The sequence below is a fragment of the Thalassophryne amazonica genome, chromosome 17 (assembly GCF_902500255.1).
Source record: "Thalassophryne amazonica chromosome 17, fThaAma1.1, whole genome shotgun sequence".
In the NCBI taxonomy this organism is placed as follows: Eukaryota; Metazoa; Chordata; class Actinopteri; order Batrachoidiformes; family Batrachoididae; genus Thalassophryne; species Thalassophryne amazonica.
This window is the reverse complement of record NC_047119.1, coordinates 60,306,237-60,324,640: the sequence shown is the minus strand read 5'-3', so window position 1 is coordinate 60,324,640 and position 18,404 is coordinate 60,306,237. Positions and strand designations below refer to the sequence as shown.

Here is an 18,404-nt window from a genome sequence, read left to right as displayed (position 1 = left end):
GTAGCTGTCATTCAATGTGGACAGCTGATGCGGTGCAGATCTATACACGTCTGCTTCTGTTCCTGGCAGGACGGCTGAGGTCTGTTATCGCTGCCGCGTTGGGACAGGTCTTGTTGGACCCTCCTGCAGAACTCTGCTTGGTGGCGTCACGTGATACTGACATAAATGTTTACCTTTTCTGTTCCACTTATGCCGTTTGGTATCACCCTGTTCTCCAAACAGGATCGGACCCTCCGCCCCCTCCCTCAGATCACAGATATTTATAGAGCCGTCGTCTGTCAGCCAGGACCACTTGCTTATCTTTGTGTATGTGTGTGTATGTGTGTGTGTGTGTGTGTGTGTGCCAAGCTCTATTTCTGACTGTATTGCCACACAGCCCACTCAGTCGGTCCGTCCATTCCGGTGTGTGTGTGTCTGTAGAGGTGTTTGTGTGACAGCTGGACTTCCAGGCCTCTGTTTAACCAACCAAACCTTTGAACCAGTGATTTTTACCACTTGAAGGTACGTTTCTGAGTGGCGTTAGTGAGGATTTACTCATCGACTGTGCCTTATATATATATATATATATATATATATATATATATATATATATATATATATATATATATATATATATATATATATATTATGTGTGGTGTTGATTGATGTCGAGTTGTTTACAAGGACTTTCACAGCTACAGGTCCGAGAGGGGCGGTTTGGGTTTCAGTTTGTGAGATTACATTCGAGACTGGACTGGGGTTCGAACAGTGGACTTGTCAGTGAAATGAGAGAAAACACAACCAAAAGCCTTTCTGCCTTCTGTGTGACATGCAGCTGAAGCATATTTTAACTGAGAGAGTTGAAGTGTTCCAGAGTGAGGAGGCACCAACTGATTGCTGACCTGTCATCTTGATCCTGGACATTGTTCCTCATCACTCATATTTGATTGATAATCTTTAATCCAGACCTTTGACCCTAATCATTCAGCTTTGCTCTTATTCCTGACCTTTGATCCTAGCTGCTGAGCTTTGATTACTGACGTTTTTTTCTATCCCTCAGTGTTGATCTTGATCCTTGGTGTCAGCCTCAGTTCCTGATTGATGAACTATTGATACTGATCACATATTTTTGATCCTGATGACCGAGCTTTGATTACTGACTTCTTTTATTTTTTACTCAGTGTTGATCTTTGGTGTAAACCTTAGTTCCTGATAGATGAACTTTGATCCTGATCACTGATCTTTGATTACATACCAATTATCACTCAGTGTTGATTTTAATCTTTGGTGTGAACCTCAGTTCCTGATTTGTTGAGCTTGCTCTTGATGTGTTGATCTTGATCCTCGGTGTAAGCCTCAGTTCCTGATTGATGAATCATTGATACTGATCACATATTTTTGATCCTGATGACCGTGCTTTGATTACTGACCTCTTTTATTTTTCACTCAGTGTTGATCTTTGGTGTAAACCTCAGTTCCTGATGGATGAACTTTGATCCTGATCACTTATCTCTGATTACATACCAATTATCACCCAGTGTTGATTTTAATCTTTGGTGTGAACCTCAGTTCCTGATAGATGAACTTTGATCCTGATCACTGTTCTCTGATTACATACCAATTAACACCCAGTGTTGATTTTAATCTTTGGTGTGAACCTCAGTTCCTGATTGCCAAAATTTGATCTTAATCACTCATGTTTGATCCTGATGGTTGAATGTTACCAAAGAAGTTATGATTTTACTGCTGTCTGTCTTCCTCTGTCTGTCTGTTAGTTAGCTTGTTTGTTTTGGTCAAAGACCACACCCAAATTCCACCCAAATGAGAGCATGCCTTTGATCTCTGATTTTACATCTGGCTCAGTGAGTGGCCCTTTGATCTTGATTGCTGAATAAACCCACATCCATAATTTCAAGATTAATTAGGAACAGAGATCAAAGACCAAAGTTAGGATCAAAGGAATGAGGATAAAGCATAACGTTAAACATCAAAGACCAGCTCCAACGCTTAATCTGGATCAGCACTAAAACGTAATCCACTCTTTCTTGACACAGTGTCTACATCTCCGCCAATTTTAACTGAAATCTTTTCTGGTGTGTGTGATATGTGTCTGGTGTGTTTGCTGGCAATAAAAACAAACAATCTAGAGCACCGTGCTCATAGAGCGCGAACCTCCACCAACACTAGTTTAAATTCCACAAATTTTTACTATCAGCTAAAATATAATACAAAATATAAATTAAAAGGGCTTTTCAATGTGAAAAGCAAATATCCTCTAAATCCACAATATGGCTCAGATATGGATCAAACGTCTATTCATTCAGAGTGACAGTCTGCACCTCACTGTCACAAATGAGAGTGATTGAGGCACTTTTGATTGAGATATAATGCAAAATGTACAACAATTTGGCTTTTCAATATTAAATTCAAATGTCCACAAAATCCGCAATCCAGATCGGATCCGGATCAAACTTTGTCAGGTGATAGTGAGTGCCAGTCTGCACCACACGTTCAAATATGAGAGTGATTGTGGCACATTTAATTAAGATATAATGTAAAATATACATTAAATGGGGTTTCAATGTTAAATGTGAATAGCCACAAAATCTGTAATCTGGATCAGATCCGGATCAGACTTTGTCAGGTGATAGTGAGTGACAGTCTGCACCTCACTTTCAAATATGAGAGTGATTGGGGCATGTTTAATTAAGATATAATGTAAAATATACATTAAAATGGGTTTTCTATGTTAAATGTGAACAGCTACAAAATCTGTAATCTGGATCAGATCTGGATCAAACTTTGTCAGTCGATAAAGGATACCATCCTACATAATGCTGTCACATATGAAAGAAAATGTTTTTTTTGACATAGTTATGAACTTTTGAAAATTTGTTCAGTGTTAAAAGATAGAGATTTTTCCAAGATGTTTCCTGACTTTGACCTTTTGGCCTATGACCTTAAAAATTGAATCAATTCTTGCCTATCAGGATATGAATCTTTGGTGAAGGTAAAAAGAAAATCTTAAAATTGATTGAACATCGCGTGACAACCATCATTTTTGACGTATTTTACTCTCTGACCTGGGTTATGGTAACAATGACATATTTACATGTAGTGGCATGTTTTACTGGCACCATAATGTATTTGTGATGTTTCGTGTTGATGTTGTGACAATTTGTGGTGACTTTTGCTGATATTTTTTATATTAAAAGAGGTCATGACAGTAAAGCAAAGTAGCAACGATGTTGCGACAGTTCCTTGACTGTGTCGTCTCCCCACCCGCTGCACCCAAGCTGGTGCACCCCCACCTCTTGAACGTAGTAATCATCTTGAAATGTGAGCATAATTGGAAATGTCCACACCAGTGGACCTGTGTGCTGGATCATGCACAGAGAAATATTATCAAAGCTGATGGTCCTTCCATAGAGACCTGCTACCAAAGACATCTAGTCTTCACCTTAAACCACTGATTAGCTTCTAAGTCTCCAAACCACACAGTAAATCAAGAAGCACCGGGATACCAAAGACTTGGACCTTCATTTTCCTGCAAAAATATCAGCATCACCAAACAGCTCTCTGGAGTGACCTCGGGGTTCCTTAAGTCCTTCCCAGTCATCTCCTGATCTCAGAGGCTGAGGACCCAGAGACATGACTGTCACTGCTGAGATAAACAACTGACTTCACAGCTTCAACACTTTTGCTACGTACACTTCTGATGGCAAAGTCCAGGGAGTCGTTGAAAGCCTAGACCTTAGTCTTGATTGCTACTCAAGTTCTGCAATCAGGGTGTCCAACAGTAAAGATCACATGATTGTCCACAAAGTCAAGGTCACTAAACCTCATATTGCCAACAAAGGTACCTAAGCCACTGGTTTCCAAAACCCTACCCAACACCCAGTCCATGCAAGCACTGGACAGGGTAGAAACAAGAACACATCCCAGAATGAAGTAGAACTCATCAAATTACATCCATGCTCAGAGCCTAGCATTGGAATACTCAAGTGTATTGAGTGACTATCTTCTGGTCCAGCTTGGTTCAAGGTCTTTTCTTAAAATTAATGTGTGCTCATCAGGTTCATGTTGGCTTTCAGGAAGTTGGTATTGGATCAGTTTCAAAACTCTGGACATACGACCTATTCTACTAGGACACAGGTGGCCTTTACCCCTCAAGCGACCAATCTATTTTAGTGACTAATATGACTGAGGGGGGTCATTTATGACCCCATTGACTTTATATTGGAATACTTCTATATATATAAAAAAAGGATTATTTAAGGGTTCTTAATATTTATTTCACACTCTAATATATTTGTCCATCATCTAATGTAATACACTATGGAATTAGATTTTTTTTTTTTTTTTTGCTTTTTCCAAAAAAGTGGCCAAAAAACACACACCTATAGAACAATATTACATTGGTTACATCTTGTAAAATGCACGTTACCTTTCTTTGCATTTTTTTTCTTTGAATAAAAAATGAAACCAATAAATCATAAAAAGTAAAGTTTCTTTGAGTGAAATATGCATTACAACGTGGTAGGATAATTATAGCATCAAAATATAGAAGACCGGTGACTAGTCCACCATATTGAGGTGGTCTGACATCTCAGCGATACGATCTTCACTGTCTGATGCTGACTCATCTCCATCATTGGAGCTTTTTCATCCTCACTCTGGGCATCAAGAATCAGTCTTGATGTTTGTGCAGCTGTAAATCTTGTTATTCTAGGTCTGTTGCTTCTTTGCAAAACAGTAAAATATAATGATTAAAGTTGGCAAATTACAATACCATCTGAAGCTATAGTCAAAAATTTCATAGATCTTTCCAGGGTCATAGGTGACCCCACACAAGTTTGGATTATACTTGTGACACGAATCGGCTGATCCTTGCAAAATTCTATGAACAAATGCAAGACAAATATATTGAGAGATTCATGGTAGGAAACTTTTTTCAATTAAAATTAGAAACATGGTGCACAAAAATATATGCCTGGGGTCATAAATGACCCTACTCGGTTGCTTGAGGGTTAACTCGTGATGTTGGCTGCCTAGACATCAAGTCAGGCCTGGGAGCATGCGTTTGGTGCTGCGCTTTTCAACAACAACAACAACAACATGGCCTTGCCGTCCATCCATGGCCTTGCCAACATGCCATCCATGACCTATTGTCATGGATGGCAGCCACCCAGGCAGACATCCGGTTTATTCTCCCTTCTCTAATAGAAGCATCTATCTTTCACAGCCAGCCTTTTCGCACGTGGGCATCCCCTAGGCCTTCTCGGGTCCTCAACCCTGAAGCACCTATGTGCTGTATTATGCACAGAGAAACAGGCCACATGGCCAAAATGTCATGGCTGATGCTCGCTCACAACACAAGTGATACAGTGGGGAAAGAAAGTACTTGATACACCTGCGATTTTGCAAGTTCACCCACTTACAAGTTATGGAGGAGGCTGACATTGTGTGAGAGACAGAATCTAAAAAAAAAAAAAAAAAAAAAATCCAGGGAATCACACTGTATGAGTTTTAAATAATTTATTTCTATTTCATTGCATGAAAAGGGTATTTGACACATTAGAAATACACAACTTAATACTTGGTACAAAAACCTTTGTTTGAAATTACAGAGACTAAACATTTCCTGCAGCAGGGATTTTGGCCCACTCCTCCATACAGATCTTCTCCAGATCTTTCAGGTTTCTGGCCTGTCTCTGGGCAACACGGAGTTTCAGCTCTCTCCAGAGATTTTCTATTGGATTCAGGTCTGGAGACTGGCTAGGCCACTTCAGGACCTTGATGTGCTTCTTACAGAGCCACTCCTTGATTATCTTGGCTGTGTGCTTCAGGTCATTGTCATGTTGGAACACACAGCCACGACCCATCTTCAGTGCTCTGACTGATGGAAGGAGGTTTTTGGCCAAGATCTCATGATACATGGCCCCGCTCATCCTCCCCTCAATGTCCTGCAGTCGTCCCTTCCCCTGTGCAGAAAAGCATCCCCAAAGCATAATGTTTCCACCTCCATGCTTCACAGTAGGGATGGTGTTATTGGGGTTGTACTCATCCTTCTTCTTCCTCCAAACACGGTGAGTGGCATTTTGACTAAAAAATGCTATCTTGGTCTCACGTGACCATGTTACTTTCTCCCATGACTCTTCTGGGTCATCCAGATGGTCATTGGCAAACTTCAGATGGGCCTGGACATGTGCAGGCTTGAGCAGGGGTACCTTGTGTGCAGTGCAGGATTTTAATCCATGACAGTGTAGTGTGTTACTAACGGTCCTCCTTGTGACTGTGGTCCCACCTCTCTTCAGGTCTTTGACCAGGTCCTGGTGTGTAATTCTGGGCTGATTCCTCACCGTCCTCAAGATCATTGATACCCTACGCGGTGAGATCTTGCAAGAGGCCCCAGACCGAGGGAGATTGACTGTTGTCTTGAACTCCTTCCATTTTCTGACAATTGTACCAATAGTAGTAGACTTCTCACAAAGCTGTTTGGCTATTCTCCTGTAGCCCATTCCAGCTTTGTGAAGGTCTATAATTTTATCCCTGGTACTCTTGCACAGCTCTTTGGTCTTGGCCATTGTGGAGAGGTTGGGGTTTGTTTGTTGTGTGCACATGTCTTTTATACTCTTAATGAGTTTGATCAGGTGCAGGTAATACGGATAATGAGAGGAGAACAAGAAGGCTTCTTAAAGGAGAACTAAGAGGTCTGTGAATGCTACAATTCTAATGTATCAAATACCTTTTTCATGCAATGAAATGCAAATAAATTATTTAAAACTCATACAGTGTGATTTCCTGGATTTTGTTTTAGATTCTGTCTCTCACAGTAGAACTGCACATACGCTGAAAATGTCAGCCTCCTCCATAACTTGTAAGTGGGTGAATTTGCAAAATCACAGGTGTATCAAGTACTTTCTTTCCTCTCCTAGTAACCGCTCATTTGATACAAAGTCTTTCCAGCGGTACTCAAGGATCCTTTGAAGATCGTAGTACCAAAGACATCCAGTTGTCACCTTAGGCCGCTAGTTAGCATCCAAGTCTCACAACCATACAGCAAGAAAGGCAGCAACAGATCCCTAAAGACTTGGACCTTTGTTTGCCTGCGAATATGTCAGCATCGCCAAACACCGCTGTCCAGTGACCTCATGTCAGTCACAAAGCTTGTTAAAGACACTGTGTTTATTGTATTACCTCCTGTTGTAGCAAACCTCATGAACTACATGGAAGAGTGACTGAAGAGTTCTGAGCCTGCCTGAATTCTGACTTGTTGTCTCTGTTGGAGCATTTTATAAAATGTCAGAGAGATGTGAGTTATCCTCATTCATTCTGGCTGGTATTTACATCCCACCACTGGTTAACTTGCACGCTCACCGACCAGATACTGCATGTGGAGGGGACTAACCTGGACCCTTTAGTTATTTTCGAAGTGCCATGCGAGCGATGTTAGATGTTGGTGCGTGTCACCTGAAATTTGGCTGACACCTGCCGTGAGAGGGTGCAATGGGTTTGCACAAGGCATTCTTTGTCTTTCAGGTGCTTGTGCGTGCAAATAGTTGTAGCAACAGGTGTACGAGGCATTGGCGACAGGGATGACATTACACAGTTTGCACACAATTCCTGCGTCATGTGCACTAAGTGTACACTTCGTCCAAACTTCGCATTATGTGTGAAGGGGCCCTGAACAATGCTTATCATGCTGTCCCACATGCTGCACTGGGCCACTCTGACTATGCCATGGTCCACCTGATTCCTACCTACAGGCAGAAACTAAAGCTTTGCAAATCTGTAGTGAGGACATTGAAACAGTGGAGCAGTGATGCTGTGGAGGATCTACAGGCATGTTTAGAAAAAAATGAACTGCGATGTGTTCAAGACTGCTACCAATAGTCTGGATGAATACACAGGTGCTGTGACTTCATATACTAGCTTCTGTGAGGACTGCTGCATTCCATCAAGAACCATGGTGAGGTATAACAATGACAGACTCTATTTCAGTCCTAAACTCAGACAGTTGAGGAGACAAAAGGAGGAGGCTTTCAAGAGCGGGACAAGGTCACGTTTAAAGAGTCAGAGTACACGTTTGGGAAGGCGGTCAGGGAAGCTAAATGGCTGTAAGAAACTCATTTCTCAGCCAATGACTCCACTTCTGTCTGGGAAGGTATGTGACAAATCACCACCTACAAACCAAACCTCCCCAACTCTGCCTAGGACCCTAGTTTAGCAAATCAATTTAATGACTTTTACTGCAGATTTAAAAGACAATGGGACAGTCTAATCACCATCCCCAATTACAACCAACAGCTCCAACCCCCCAGCACCCCCCCCCCAGTCACAAGAGAGATGTTAACAGGCTCTTCAAAAAGCAAAACCCATGCAAAGCAGCCGGACCTGACTGTTTCCCCAGCAATGTTGAAGAACTGTGCAGACCAACTGCCCCCAGTGTTCACAGACATCTTCAACACCTCACTGGAGACATGCCAGGTGCCAGCTTCAAAGCCACCGCCATCATTCCCATCCCCAAAAAACAAAGAACTTAAGGACTTAATGATTACAGGCTCATTGCCCTGACCTCTGTCGGGATAAAGACCTTTGAGCGCCTTGTCCACACACACCTCAAGGCCATCTCTGACCCTCACCTGGATCCCCTGCAGTTTGCCTACAGAGCCAACGGGTTGGTAGACGACGCTGTCAACACGGCCCTCCCCCTCATCCTCCATCATCTGGACTCCACAGGAACCTACATCAGGATTCTGTTTGCGGACTTCAGCTCTGCTTTCAATACGATCATCTCGGCCCTGCTGCAGGCCAAGCTCTCTCAGCTTGGTGTGCCGAACTCCACCTGCAGGTGGATCACTGACTTCCTGTCCAACAGAAGCTAGCATGTGACACTGGGGCACTTCTTCAACACAGACCATCATTGCCGGATCCCCCCAAGGCTGCGTTCTTTCCCCTCTACTTTTCTCCCTGAAAACCAGCAGCTGCAACTCTAGCCACCAGTCTGTAAAGATTCTGAAGTTTGCGGACAATGTAATTTTCATCTGTCTCATCTCTGATGGGGACAAGTCTGCCTACAGACTGGAGATCAATCACCTGGTGTACTTGTGCAAACAGGACAATCTGGAGCTCAATGCCCTCAAGACAGTGGAGATGGTTGTTGACTTCAGAAAGAAGCCAGTCCCGGCCAACCCCATCACCCTCTGTGACTCTCCAGTCGCCATTGTGGAGTCCTTCTGTTACCTGGGGGTCACCATCACCTAGGACTTCAAGTGGGAGCTGAACGTCAGCTCTCTCACCAAGAGAGCACAACAGAGGATGTACTTTCTGCAGCTGAGGAAGTTCAACCTGCCAAAAGCAATGATGGTGAACTTCTACACTGCCATCATTCAGGCCATCATCTCCTCCTCCATCACCGTCTGGTACGCTGCTGCCACTGCTAAGGACAGGAGCAGACTGCAGCCTATCATCCACACAGCAGAGGAGGTGATCGACTGCAATCTGCCATCCCTACAGGACATGTACACCTCCAGGGCCCTGAGGTGAGCAAGGAAGATAGTGGCCAATCCCTCTCACCCAGGACACAAATTTTTTGTCACCCTACCCTCTGGCAGAAGGCTGAGGTCCATCAGGACTAAAACCTCAAGACACAAAAACAGCTTCTTTCCATCTGCAGCTAGACTTATAAATAATGGCAGAGACCCCCATTTACCCTGCTCCCCCCCACTTCCACACAGTACAGACTGAAAGGGACTGCACATCTACATGGCTTTTCATAGCCCCATTCCACTGTATTTATTTGACAGTAAACATAGTTTTTCCACATTTGTCTTATTTGTCCATTTGACTCCTTTATATCTTACAGAAGTATTTTTTCCTTTGTTGTTGTTTATGCACCAATTACTTCTTACAGAAGTATTTTTTTCTTTTTCCTTTTCTTTTATTCTTGTTTATGCACCAATTACTTCTTACAGAAGTGTTCTTTCTTTTATTGTTGCTTTTGCACCAATTACTTCTTACAGAAGTATTTTTTCTTTTTCCTTTTCTTTTATTCTTGTTTATGCACCAATTACTTCTTACAGAAGTGTTCTTTCTTTTATTGATGTTTTTGCACAAATTACTTCTTACAGAAGTATTTTTTTCCTTTTCTTTTATTGTTGTTTATGCACCAATTACTTCTTACAGAAGTATTTTTTCTTTTTCCTTTTCTTTTATTCTTGTTTATGCACCAATTACTTCTTACAGAAGTGTTCTTTCTTTTATTGATGTTTTTGCACAAATTACTTCTTACAGAAGTATTTTTTTTCCTTTGCTTTTATTGTTGTTTATGCACCAATTACTTCTTACAGAAGTATTTTTTCTTTTTCTTTTTCTTTTATTCTTGTTTATGTACCAATTACTTCTTACAGAAGTGTTTTCTTTTATTGATGTTTTTGCACAAATTACTTCTTACAGAAGTATTTTTTTTCCTTTGCTTTTATTGTTGTTTATGCACCAATTACTTCTTACAGAAGTATTTTTTCTTTTTCTTTTTCTTTTATTCTTGTTTATGTACCAATTACTTCTTACAGAAGTGTTTTCTTTTATTGTTGTTTTTGCACAAATTACTTCTTACAGAAGTATTTTTTTTCATTTTCTTTTATTGTTGTTTATGCACCAATTACTTCGTACAGAAGTATTTTTTCTTTTTCCTTTTCTTTTATTCTTGTTTATGCACCAATTACTTCTTACAGAAGTGTTCTTTCTTTTATTGATGTTTTTGCACAAATTACTTCTTACAGAAGTATTTTTTTTGTTTTTGTTCCTTTTCTTTTATTGTTGTTTATGCACCAATTACTTCTTACAGAAGTATTTTTTCTTTTTCCTTTTCTTTTATTCTTGTGTATCCACCAGTTACTTCTTACAGAAGTGTTCTTTCTTTTATTGTTGTTTTTGCACAAATTACTTCTTACAGAAGTAGATTTTTGTTTTTTCCTTTTCTTTTATTGTTGTTTATGCACCAGTTACTTCTTACAGAAGTATTTTTTTTTTGTTGTTGTTGTTGTTTCTTTTTCCTTTTCTTTTATTGTTGTTTATGCACCAAAGGCACCAGATCAAATTCCTTGTACTTGGTAACAAATTTGATTCTGATTTTGATTGTTGTGTGGGCCGCTGAAGAGGAGGTACTGCTGGCCCACCACCACCAGAGGGCGCCCTGCCTGGAGTGCGGGCTCCAGGCACCAGAGGGCGCCGCCGCCCCACAGGAGCAGCCTCGGTAACAGCTGTCACCCATCACCTGAGACAGCTGACGGCAATTATCACTGGGGTATATCAGCAGGACGGCATCTCCACCTCATCGCCGAGATATCGTTTCTACCGGAGAGGTAACATATCGAAGCATACAGAGTACATATTTTTTGACTGAGCTAGTTTATTGGATTACTGTTCCAACGAGAGGTGGAGGTACCTTTCCTGCCGTTCGGAGTTCTGGGTGCAAACGCGCCCCCATCTAACTGTTCTTTTTCCCTCGCCAGCAGTACCAGGTCCGACACGCGGAGGCAGTGGCCACCTGGGAGTTCGGGACTTGGCGGCTCCAGTATTCCCGGGGTCCTGTGGCGGAGGAAGCCGTGTGGTTCCGGTCTTACCTTGGAGAGGCATCTCCTATCTTCGAGCCTGCCCACACGACACTTTTGTGTATTGACTGTTGTCCATTTCTGTAATTGGTTGTATTCGTTGTGCACATTCACAACAGTAAAGCGTTGTTATTTTGACTTACTCCATTGTCCGTTCATTTGCGCCCCCTGTTGTGGGTCCGTGCTCCTACACTTTCCCAACATTGATAAATCCCAAGAACTAGTGGTTCTCAAACCTTGTGCATCCTGCTCCTGGGGCGGGGATAAAAGTTAAAATACATTTGAATTCAAATGATATCTTCCAACAAGACAACGTCATAATTATATGAATGTCTGTGAATATCAAACTGTCCTTTTACGAAGCTGAGCTTTAACCGTTTATGTGTGTCTAAAAGAGGCCACAAAAGAAAACATGAGGCCCTAAACCATCTGTGCATTATTGCAACCGCTATTGTAATAACTAGGCAACAGTACCAGTGAGCATGTAGACAGTAAGGGCCATGGCAAACTGAAATTTGATCCCAGTGACCTTGACTTTCATCTAAATGACTGACCTCTGCCCGACCTTCCGAGGACTAATCTGGAATCCACCTAAAACGTGCAGCAAAGTACGTAAATGTGTCAAAAACCTTTTTTGTATTTTAATTTTCTAAGTGGGCTATATAACAGTTTTTAAAAAGTGGACTCCTCCTGGGTGGTTGTGACGTCCCCACATTGACAGATAACTTGTACCAGTGTGTAACATTCCTTTATGACTCCATCACGTTTGCTTTTCCTCGATATGCGCTCATGTGTGCAGCCTCATAGGTCAGACCGTGACGCTCGATCAGGCTGACCCTGAGTCAGTGTGGACTTTATTCTACTTCCAGTGTTATGCCTCTTAGTCATGTGAAATAAAGTCACAAAACGATGTCATTGAAATGTGATCTGAGAGTGTTGCAGCCTGAGCGAAGCTTCCTGTTTGGTGCTGAGTTTCAGCTGTTGCTCTGTCTAATTCATCAGGTCCACATCTTTGTGTTTTTCTGCGCACACACACCCCCACGGTGACATCACATCTGGCTGACACCTGTGTGACCCCCTCCCCACCTCCACCAGCCGCCCTGCACCGTGCACTGGACACCATGGCACTGTCATCACGCTTAAAGCTGTGGGAGCAGAAGGAACGTGCGGAGTGACTGCATGCTGAGTGACTGCACACGCTCACTGTAGAGTTGTGTAGCTGTGGTAGAATGTCATGAGTGTGATGGCTGTTAGTCATCGTGCATGATCAGTGTGTCGCTTTTAAAATGTTGAAAGCTGATATGTGTGTTTGGATTCAATGAACCCTTTGGATCTATTAACTCTGAAGATCAGTAGAACGTTACCGTACTGCATGACCTGATACGTTTTACTTCATGGTTTTACTATATATCAATACAGGATGAAATTTCTGATCGATTGAAATTTGTAATCACTTTTATAAGATGTGATATCAGAGGACTAGATTTCTTCAGCTGCTAAACAACAAACTGTTCATTCTGATTGTAAAGAAAAATTCTTTAGACCTTAAAAGAATTTTTAAATTTTAGAATGTACCTTGTAAAATGTAATTAGAGATATGTAGATGTAAAATCAATTTGTTACCACAATTGCACGCTCTATTGACCATGATATCAATGAATAGTAAATATCCATCGTCATGCCAATCATTCACAAATACTTTACTAATCATTATATGCTTTAGGTCATCCATCTAGATTTCTTGGTGTTGAGATACACAAAAACAGGTGTTTTTCTGACTATATTTTCCTTGACCTTTAACCAAACTACTCCAAAATTGAAACACCTCGACATAAATGTCCAAGTAATACTCCCACCAAGTTGGAAGGAAATCTGTCCATGTATTTTTGAGTTATCTTGTCCACAGTCACACAGACACACACATACACACGCCAGTGAAAACAAGACCCTTATTGACATTTCACAGACACGCATTCTAACAACAGGTCAGATGTGGGAACAAGCACTGCTGTGGTACATTGCCTTATACACCACACTACCAAACCATCAAGACACACAACCGGTCCATCCCCATCTCTTAAAAGTAGCAACGAGGCTGCTGTAGCCAGATGAAATATGGGCGTCCCCTTGGTCTTTTCCAGCTGCTGTGGTCCTCAAATTGTCTTCCTGAAAGTCAAACTGAAAGCAAATCCGTACACCTTGATATAAATGAATAAAAAAATATGTATATGTCACAGACTTGAACGAGCGAAGTTCTTCAGCATCTCACCATACCATTTAGGTCCTTCAGACTGTTTTTTCAGTAAATGTTTCTGGGGAGCATTAGCATGGCTAAAAACCTTCAGCTTACTTGTTTTCAAAGATCAAAATTTTTTTACATGTAATTTACATGGTAAATAGTCACTGATTTATCCCAAGACCGGTCAAGTTGCAAACCGCCTCTCAGTTTAGCGTTCCTGGAAGCGTTCAACATTTGACATTTCCTGTTTCACTGTGGACTCAAAATTGGACATTTCCTGTTACAGTGTGAACTTTCCACTGAATTCTCATGAGATCTCCCCTAGTGTTGATCTAGGAAATGTTGATCTGGGAAGTGTTCAATATTTGACATTTCCTGTTTCACTGTGGACTCAAACTTTGGTACTTCCTGTTTTAGTGTGAACTTGCCACTCAATTCCCGTGAGATCCCATGAGATTTCCTCTGTTGTCAAACCAGGAAGTGTCAATCCAGACAGTGTTCAACATTTGACATTTCCTGCTTCACTGTGGACTCAAAATTTGGCACTTCCTGTTTCAGCGTCAACTTCCCACTGAATTCCCACAAGATCTCCTCTATTGTCAATCCAGGAAGTGTTCAACATTTGTCATTTCCTGTTTCACTGTGGACTCAAAATTTGTCACTTCCTGTTTCAGCGTTAACTTCAGACGGAATTACCACAAGATCCCATGAGATCTTCTCCATCGTCGATCCAAGAAGTGTCGATCCAGGAAGTGTTCAACATTTGACATTTCCTGTTTCACTGTGGACTCAAAATTTGGCACTTCCTGTTTTGGACTCCCTGTACCATGAGCAAGCTTGTACCGCTTGCGCGTCGCTTCGCTCGTGTAAAAGCCAAGATGATGGATTGTATAAGTAATGGACCCTTTTGGTATTGTTGTGTGGGCCGCCAGAAGAGGAGGTACTGCTGGCCCACCACCAGAGGGCGCCCTGTCTGGAGTGCGGGCTCCAGGCACCAGAGGGCGCAGCTGCCTCACAGGAGCAGCCAGGGTGACAGCTGTCACGCATCACCTGCAACAGCTGTTACCAATCATCTGATTGGCAGGAGTATATCAGCAGGATGACGTCTCCACCTCTTTGCCGAGATATCGTTTCTACCTGGAAGGTAACATTCTCAGCTGACTGTGTTTATGACAGGAATATCTGTTGCTTGTGTGTGTTTGGACAGCAGATAATCTGTTTCTTTTTACAACAAGAGGTGGAGGTAGTTTTCCTGCCGTGTGGATTGCTGGGTGCAAACGCGCCCCCATTTAATTGTTTGTTGTTCCTCGCCAGCAGTACCAGGTCCGACACGCGGAGGCAGTGGCCACCTGGGACTTCGGGACTTGGTGGCTCCAGTATTCCCGGGGTCTGGTGGCGGAGGAAATCATGTGGTTCCGGTTCTGCTTTGGACAGACGTCTCCTATCTTCGAGCCTGCCCACACGACATCTTTATGAATTGACTTTTTGACCATTGTTGTAATCTGTTGTATTTGTTGTGCGCATTCACAACAGTAAAGTGTTGTTATTTGACCTACTCCATTGTCCGTTCATTTGCGCCCCCTGTTGTGGGTCCGTGTACCTACACTTTCCCAACAGGATATCTCGGCCAACGTCATGGACCCCGAGGGGCGTCAACCAGCTGTTGAACGGCCAATGGAAGAGCAGGGCGCACAGGCGTCTGCAGGAGGAATGGTCGGTGAGTTGCAGCGAATCCTCACCGCTTTTACGGCTCGGTTGGATCTAATGACCGAGCAGAACGTCCTCCTTAACCGCAGGGTGGAGGCTCTCGCCGCGCAGGTGGAGGTGCGCCCTCAGGGAGCTGCTGCGGCTCTCCCTCCTGTCGATCCTGTGCGCAACAGTGACGTTCCACAGGTCGTTCAACGACCCCTCCCACCTTCCCCTGAAGCATACATAAGCCCTCCAGAGCCATACGGGGGTTGTGTGGAGACGTGCGCGGACTTTCTTATGCAGTGTTCGCTCGTCTTCGCACAACGTCCCGTCATGTACGCGACTGATGCTAGTAAGATAGCTTATGTAATTAATCTGCTTCGCGGCAAGGCACGCGCTTGGGCTACAGCTCTCTGGGAGCAAAATTCACGGCTCCTTCTGACATATGATGGGTTTGTGAGGGAGTTCAGAACAGTGTTCGATCACCCAAATAGAGGAGAGGCCGCTTCAGCCGTGCTGCTGTCAATGAGACAGGGGCGCCGGAGCGCAGCTGCTTATGCAGTCGACTTCCGCATCGCGGCTGCGAGGTCCGGCTGGAATAACACTGCCCTCCGCGCCGCCTTCGTAAACGGACTGTCGTTGGTCCTGAAGGAGCTCCTGGTGGCCAAGGACGAACCGCAGGATTTAGACGGGCTTATTGATCTCGTTATACGATTAGACAATCGGTTAGAAGAACGCCGTCGGGAACGAGACGAAGGGCGTGGCCGGGCACGCGCCGTCCCTCTCCCTTCCGGTTCCGACCGAGTTCCGCCCTCCCCACGCTCCACGGCCTCTACGCTCCGTGTGGTGACAGCTCCCCCTGTTGACGAAGCTATGGACACGAGCAGGGCCAAATTTAGGGCACCAGATAGACAGAGGAGGCTGGCCCGCGGAGCGTGCTTTGTTTGTGGCTCAATAGAGCATCAAGTAAGGGACTGCCCCGAGCGGTTAAAACATCAACGCCCGCCCCTAGACACTGGGTTAGGGGTGGGCCAAAACATTCACGTGGGACATACCCATATTGCCACACGACTCCCAGTGACAATCCTTTATGAGGATTTAACCCTGAAGGCCCCAGCACTGGTGGACACGGGCTCTGAAGGGAATCTGTTAGACAGCAGATGGGCCAGGGAGATAGGGCTCCCTCTGGTGGTGCTTACCTCGCCTGTGCAGGTGCGGGCACTAGATGGCTCCCTACTCCCACCAATCACACATAAGACACCACCAGTAACTCCATCGCCCCTGGTCCCACATCGGCCTGGATTTTGTCACGGGCCTCCCGCCGTCCCAGGGCAACACCACCATCCTCACGATAGTGGACCTATTCTCCAAGGCGGCCCACTTCGTGGCCCTCCCGAACCTCCCGACGGCCCAGGAGACAGCGGACCTCCTGGTCCACCACGTCGTCCGGTTGCATGGGATCCCAACAGACATCATCTCCGATCGCGGTCCCCAGTTCTCCTCGCAAGTCTGGAGGAGCTTCTGCCGGGAACTGGGGGCCACGGTGAGTCTCTCATCCGGGTATCATCCCCAGACCAACGGGCAAGCAGAACGGGCCAATCAGGAGGTGGAGCAGGCCCTGCGTTGCGTGACAGCCGCGCACCCGGCGGCCTGGAGTACCCATCTGGCCTGGATCGAGTATGCCCATAACAGCCAGGTGTCGGCAGCCACCGGCCTCTCCCCTTTCGAGGTGTGTCTGGGGTACCAACCTCCTTTGTTTCCGGTGGTTGAGGGAGAGGTCGGTGTGCCCTCGGTCCAGGCCCACCTATGGAAGTGCCGTCGGGTGTGGCGTGCCGCCCGTTCTGCCTTGCTGAGGGCCCGGATGAGGACGAAGGCCCATGCAGACCGTCGGTGGACCCCGGCCCCTACGTACCGGCCAGGGCAGGCAGTGTGGTTGTCTACCAAGGACATACCCCTTCAAGTGGACTCCCCTAAACTGCAGGACCGGTATATCGGTCCGTTCAAGATCATCAAGGTCATCAGTCCAGCCGCAGTGAGGCTTCAGCTTCCGGCCTCACTGCGGATCCATCCCGTTTTCCACGTGTCCCGGATCAAGCCCCATCACACCTCACCCCTCTGTACTCCCGGTCCGGCACCACCTCCTGCCTGGATCATCGATGGCAAGCCGGCTTGGACTGTGCGCCGGCTCTTAGATGTCCGTAGGATGGGCCGGGGCTTCCAGTATTTGGTGGACTGGGAGGGGTACGGACCTGAAGAACGCTCCTGGGTGAAGAGGAGCTTCATCCTGGACCCGGCCCTCCTGGCCGACTTCTACCGCCGCCACCCGGACAAGCCTGGTCGGGCGCCAGGAGGCGCCCGTTGAGGGGGGGGTCCTGTTGTGTGGGCCGCCAGAAGAGGAGGTACTGCTGGCCCACCACCAGAGGGCGCCCTGTCTGGAGTGCGGGCTCCAGGCACCAGAGGGCGCAGTCGCCTCACAGGAGCAGCCAGGGTGACAGCTGTCACGCATCACCTGCAACAGCTGTTACCAATCATCTGATCGGCAGGAGTATATCAGCAGGATGACATCTCCACCTCTTTGCCGAGATATCGTTTCTACCTGGAAGGTAACATTCTCAGCTGACTGTGTTTATGACAGGAATATCTGTTGCTTGTGTGTGTTTGGACAGCAGATAATCTGTTTCTTTTTACAACGAGAGGTGGAGGTAGTTTTCCTGCCGTGTGGATTGCTGGGTGCAAACGCGCCCCCATTTAATTGTTTGTTGTTCCTCGCCAGCAGTACCAGGTCTGACACGCGGAGGCAGTGGCCACCTGGGAGTTCGGGACTTGGCGGCTCCAGTATTCCCGGGGTCTGGTGGCGGAGGAAATCATGTGGTTCCGGTTCT

General features: G+C 44.9%; 1 protein-coding gene across 2 annotated transcripts in view; it reads left to right on the top strand.

Annotated features, from left to right (window-relative positions):
- The first annotated feature begins 465 nt into the window (after positions 1–465).
- The window catches only part of LOC117530120 (unconventional myosin-XVIIIb-like), a 188,498-nt gene continuing 170,559 nt past the window's right edge, over positions 466–18,404 (top strand). For both annotated transcript variants that reach the window (XM_034193072.1, XM_034193071.1), the window contains exons 1-2: positions 466–501; positions 12,597–12,754. In XM_034193072.1, the coding sequence (XP_034048963.1) occupies positions 12,716–12,754 (39 nt within the window). In that variant the 5' untranslated portion in view covers positions 466–501; positions 12,597–12,715. The remainder of the gene's footprint in view (positions 502–12,596; positions 12,755–18,404) is intronic.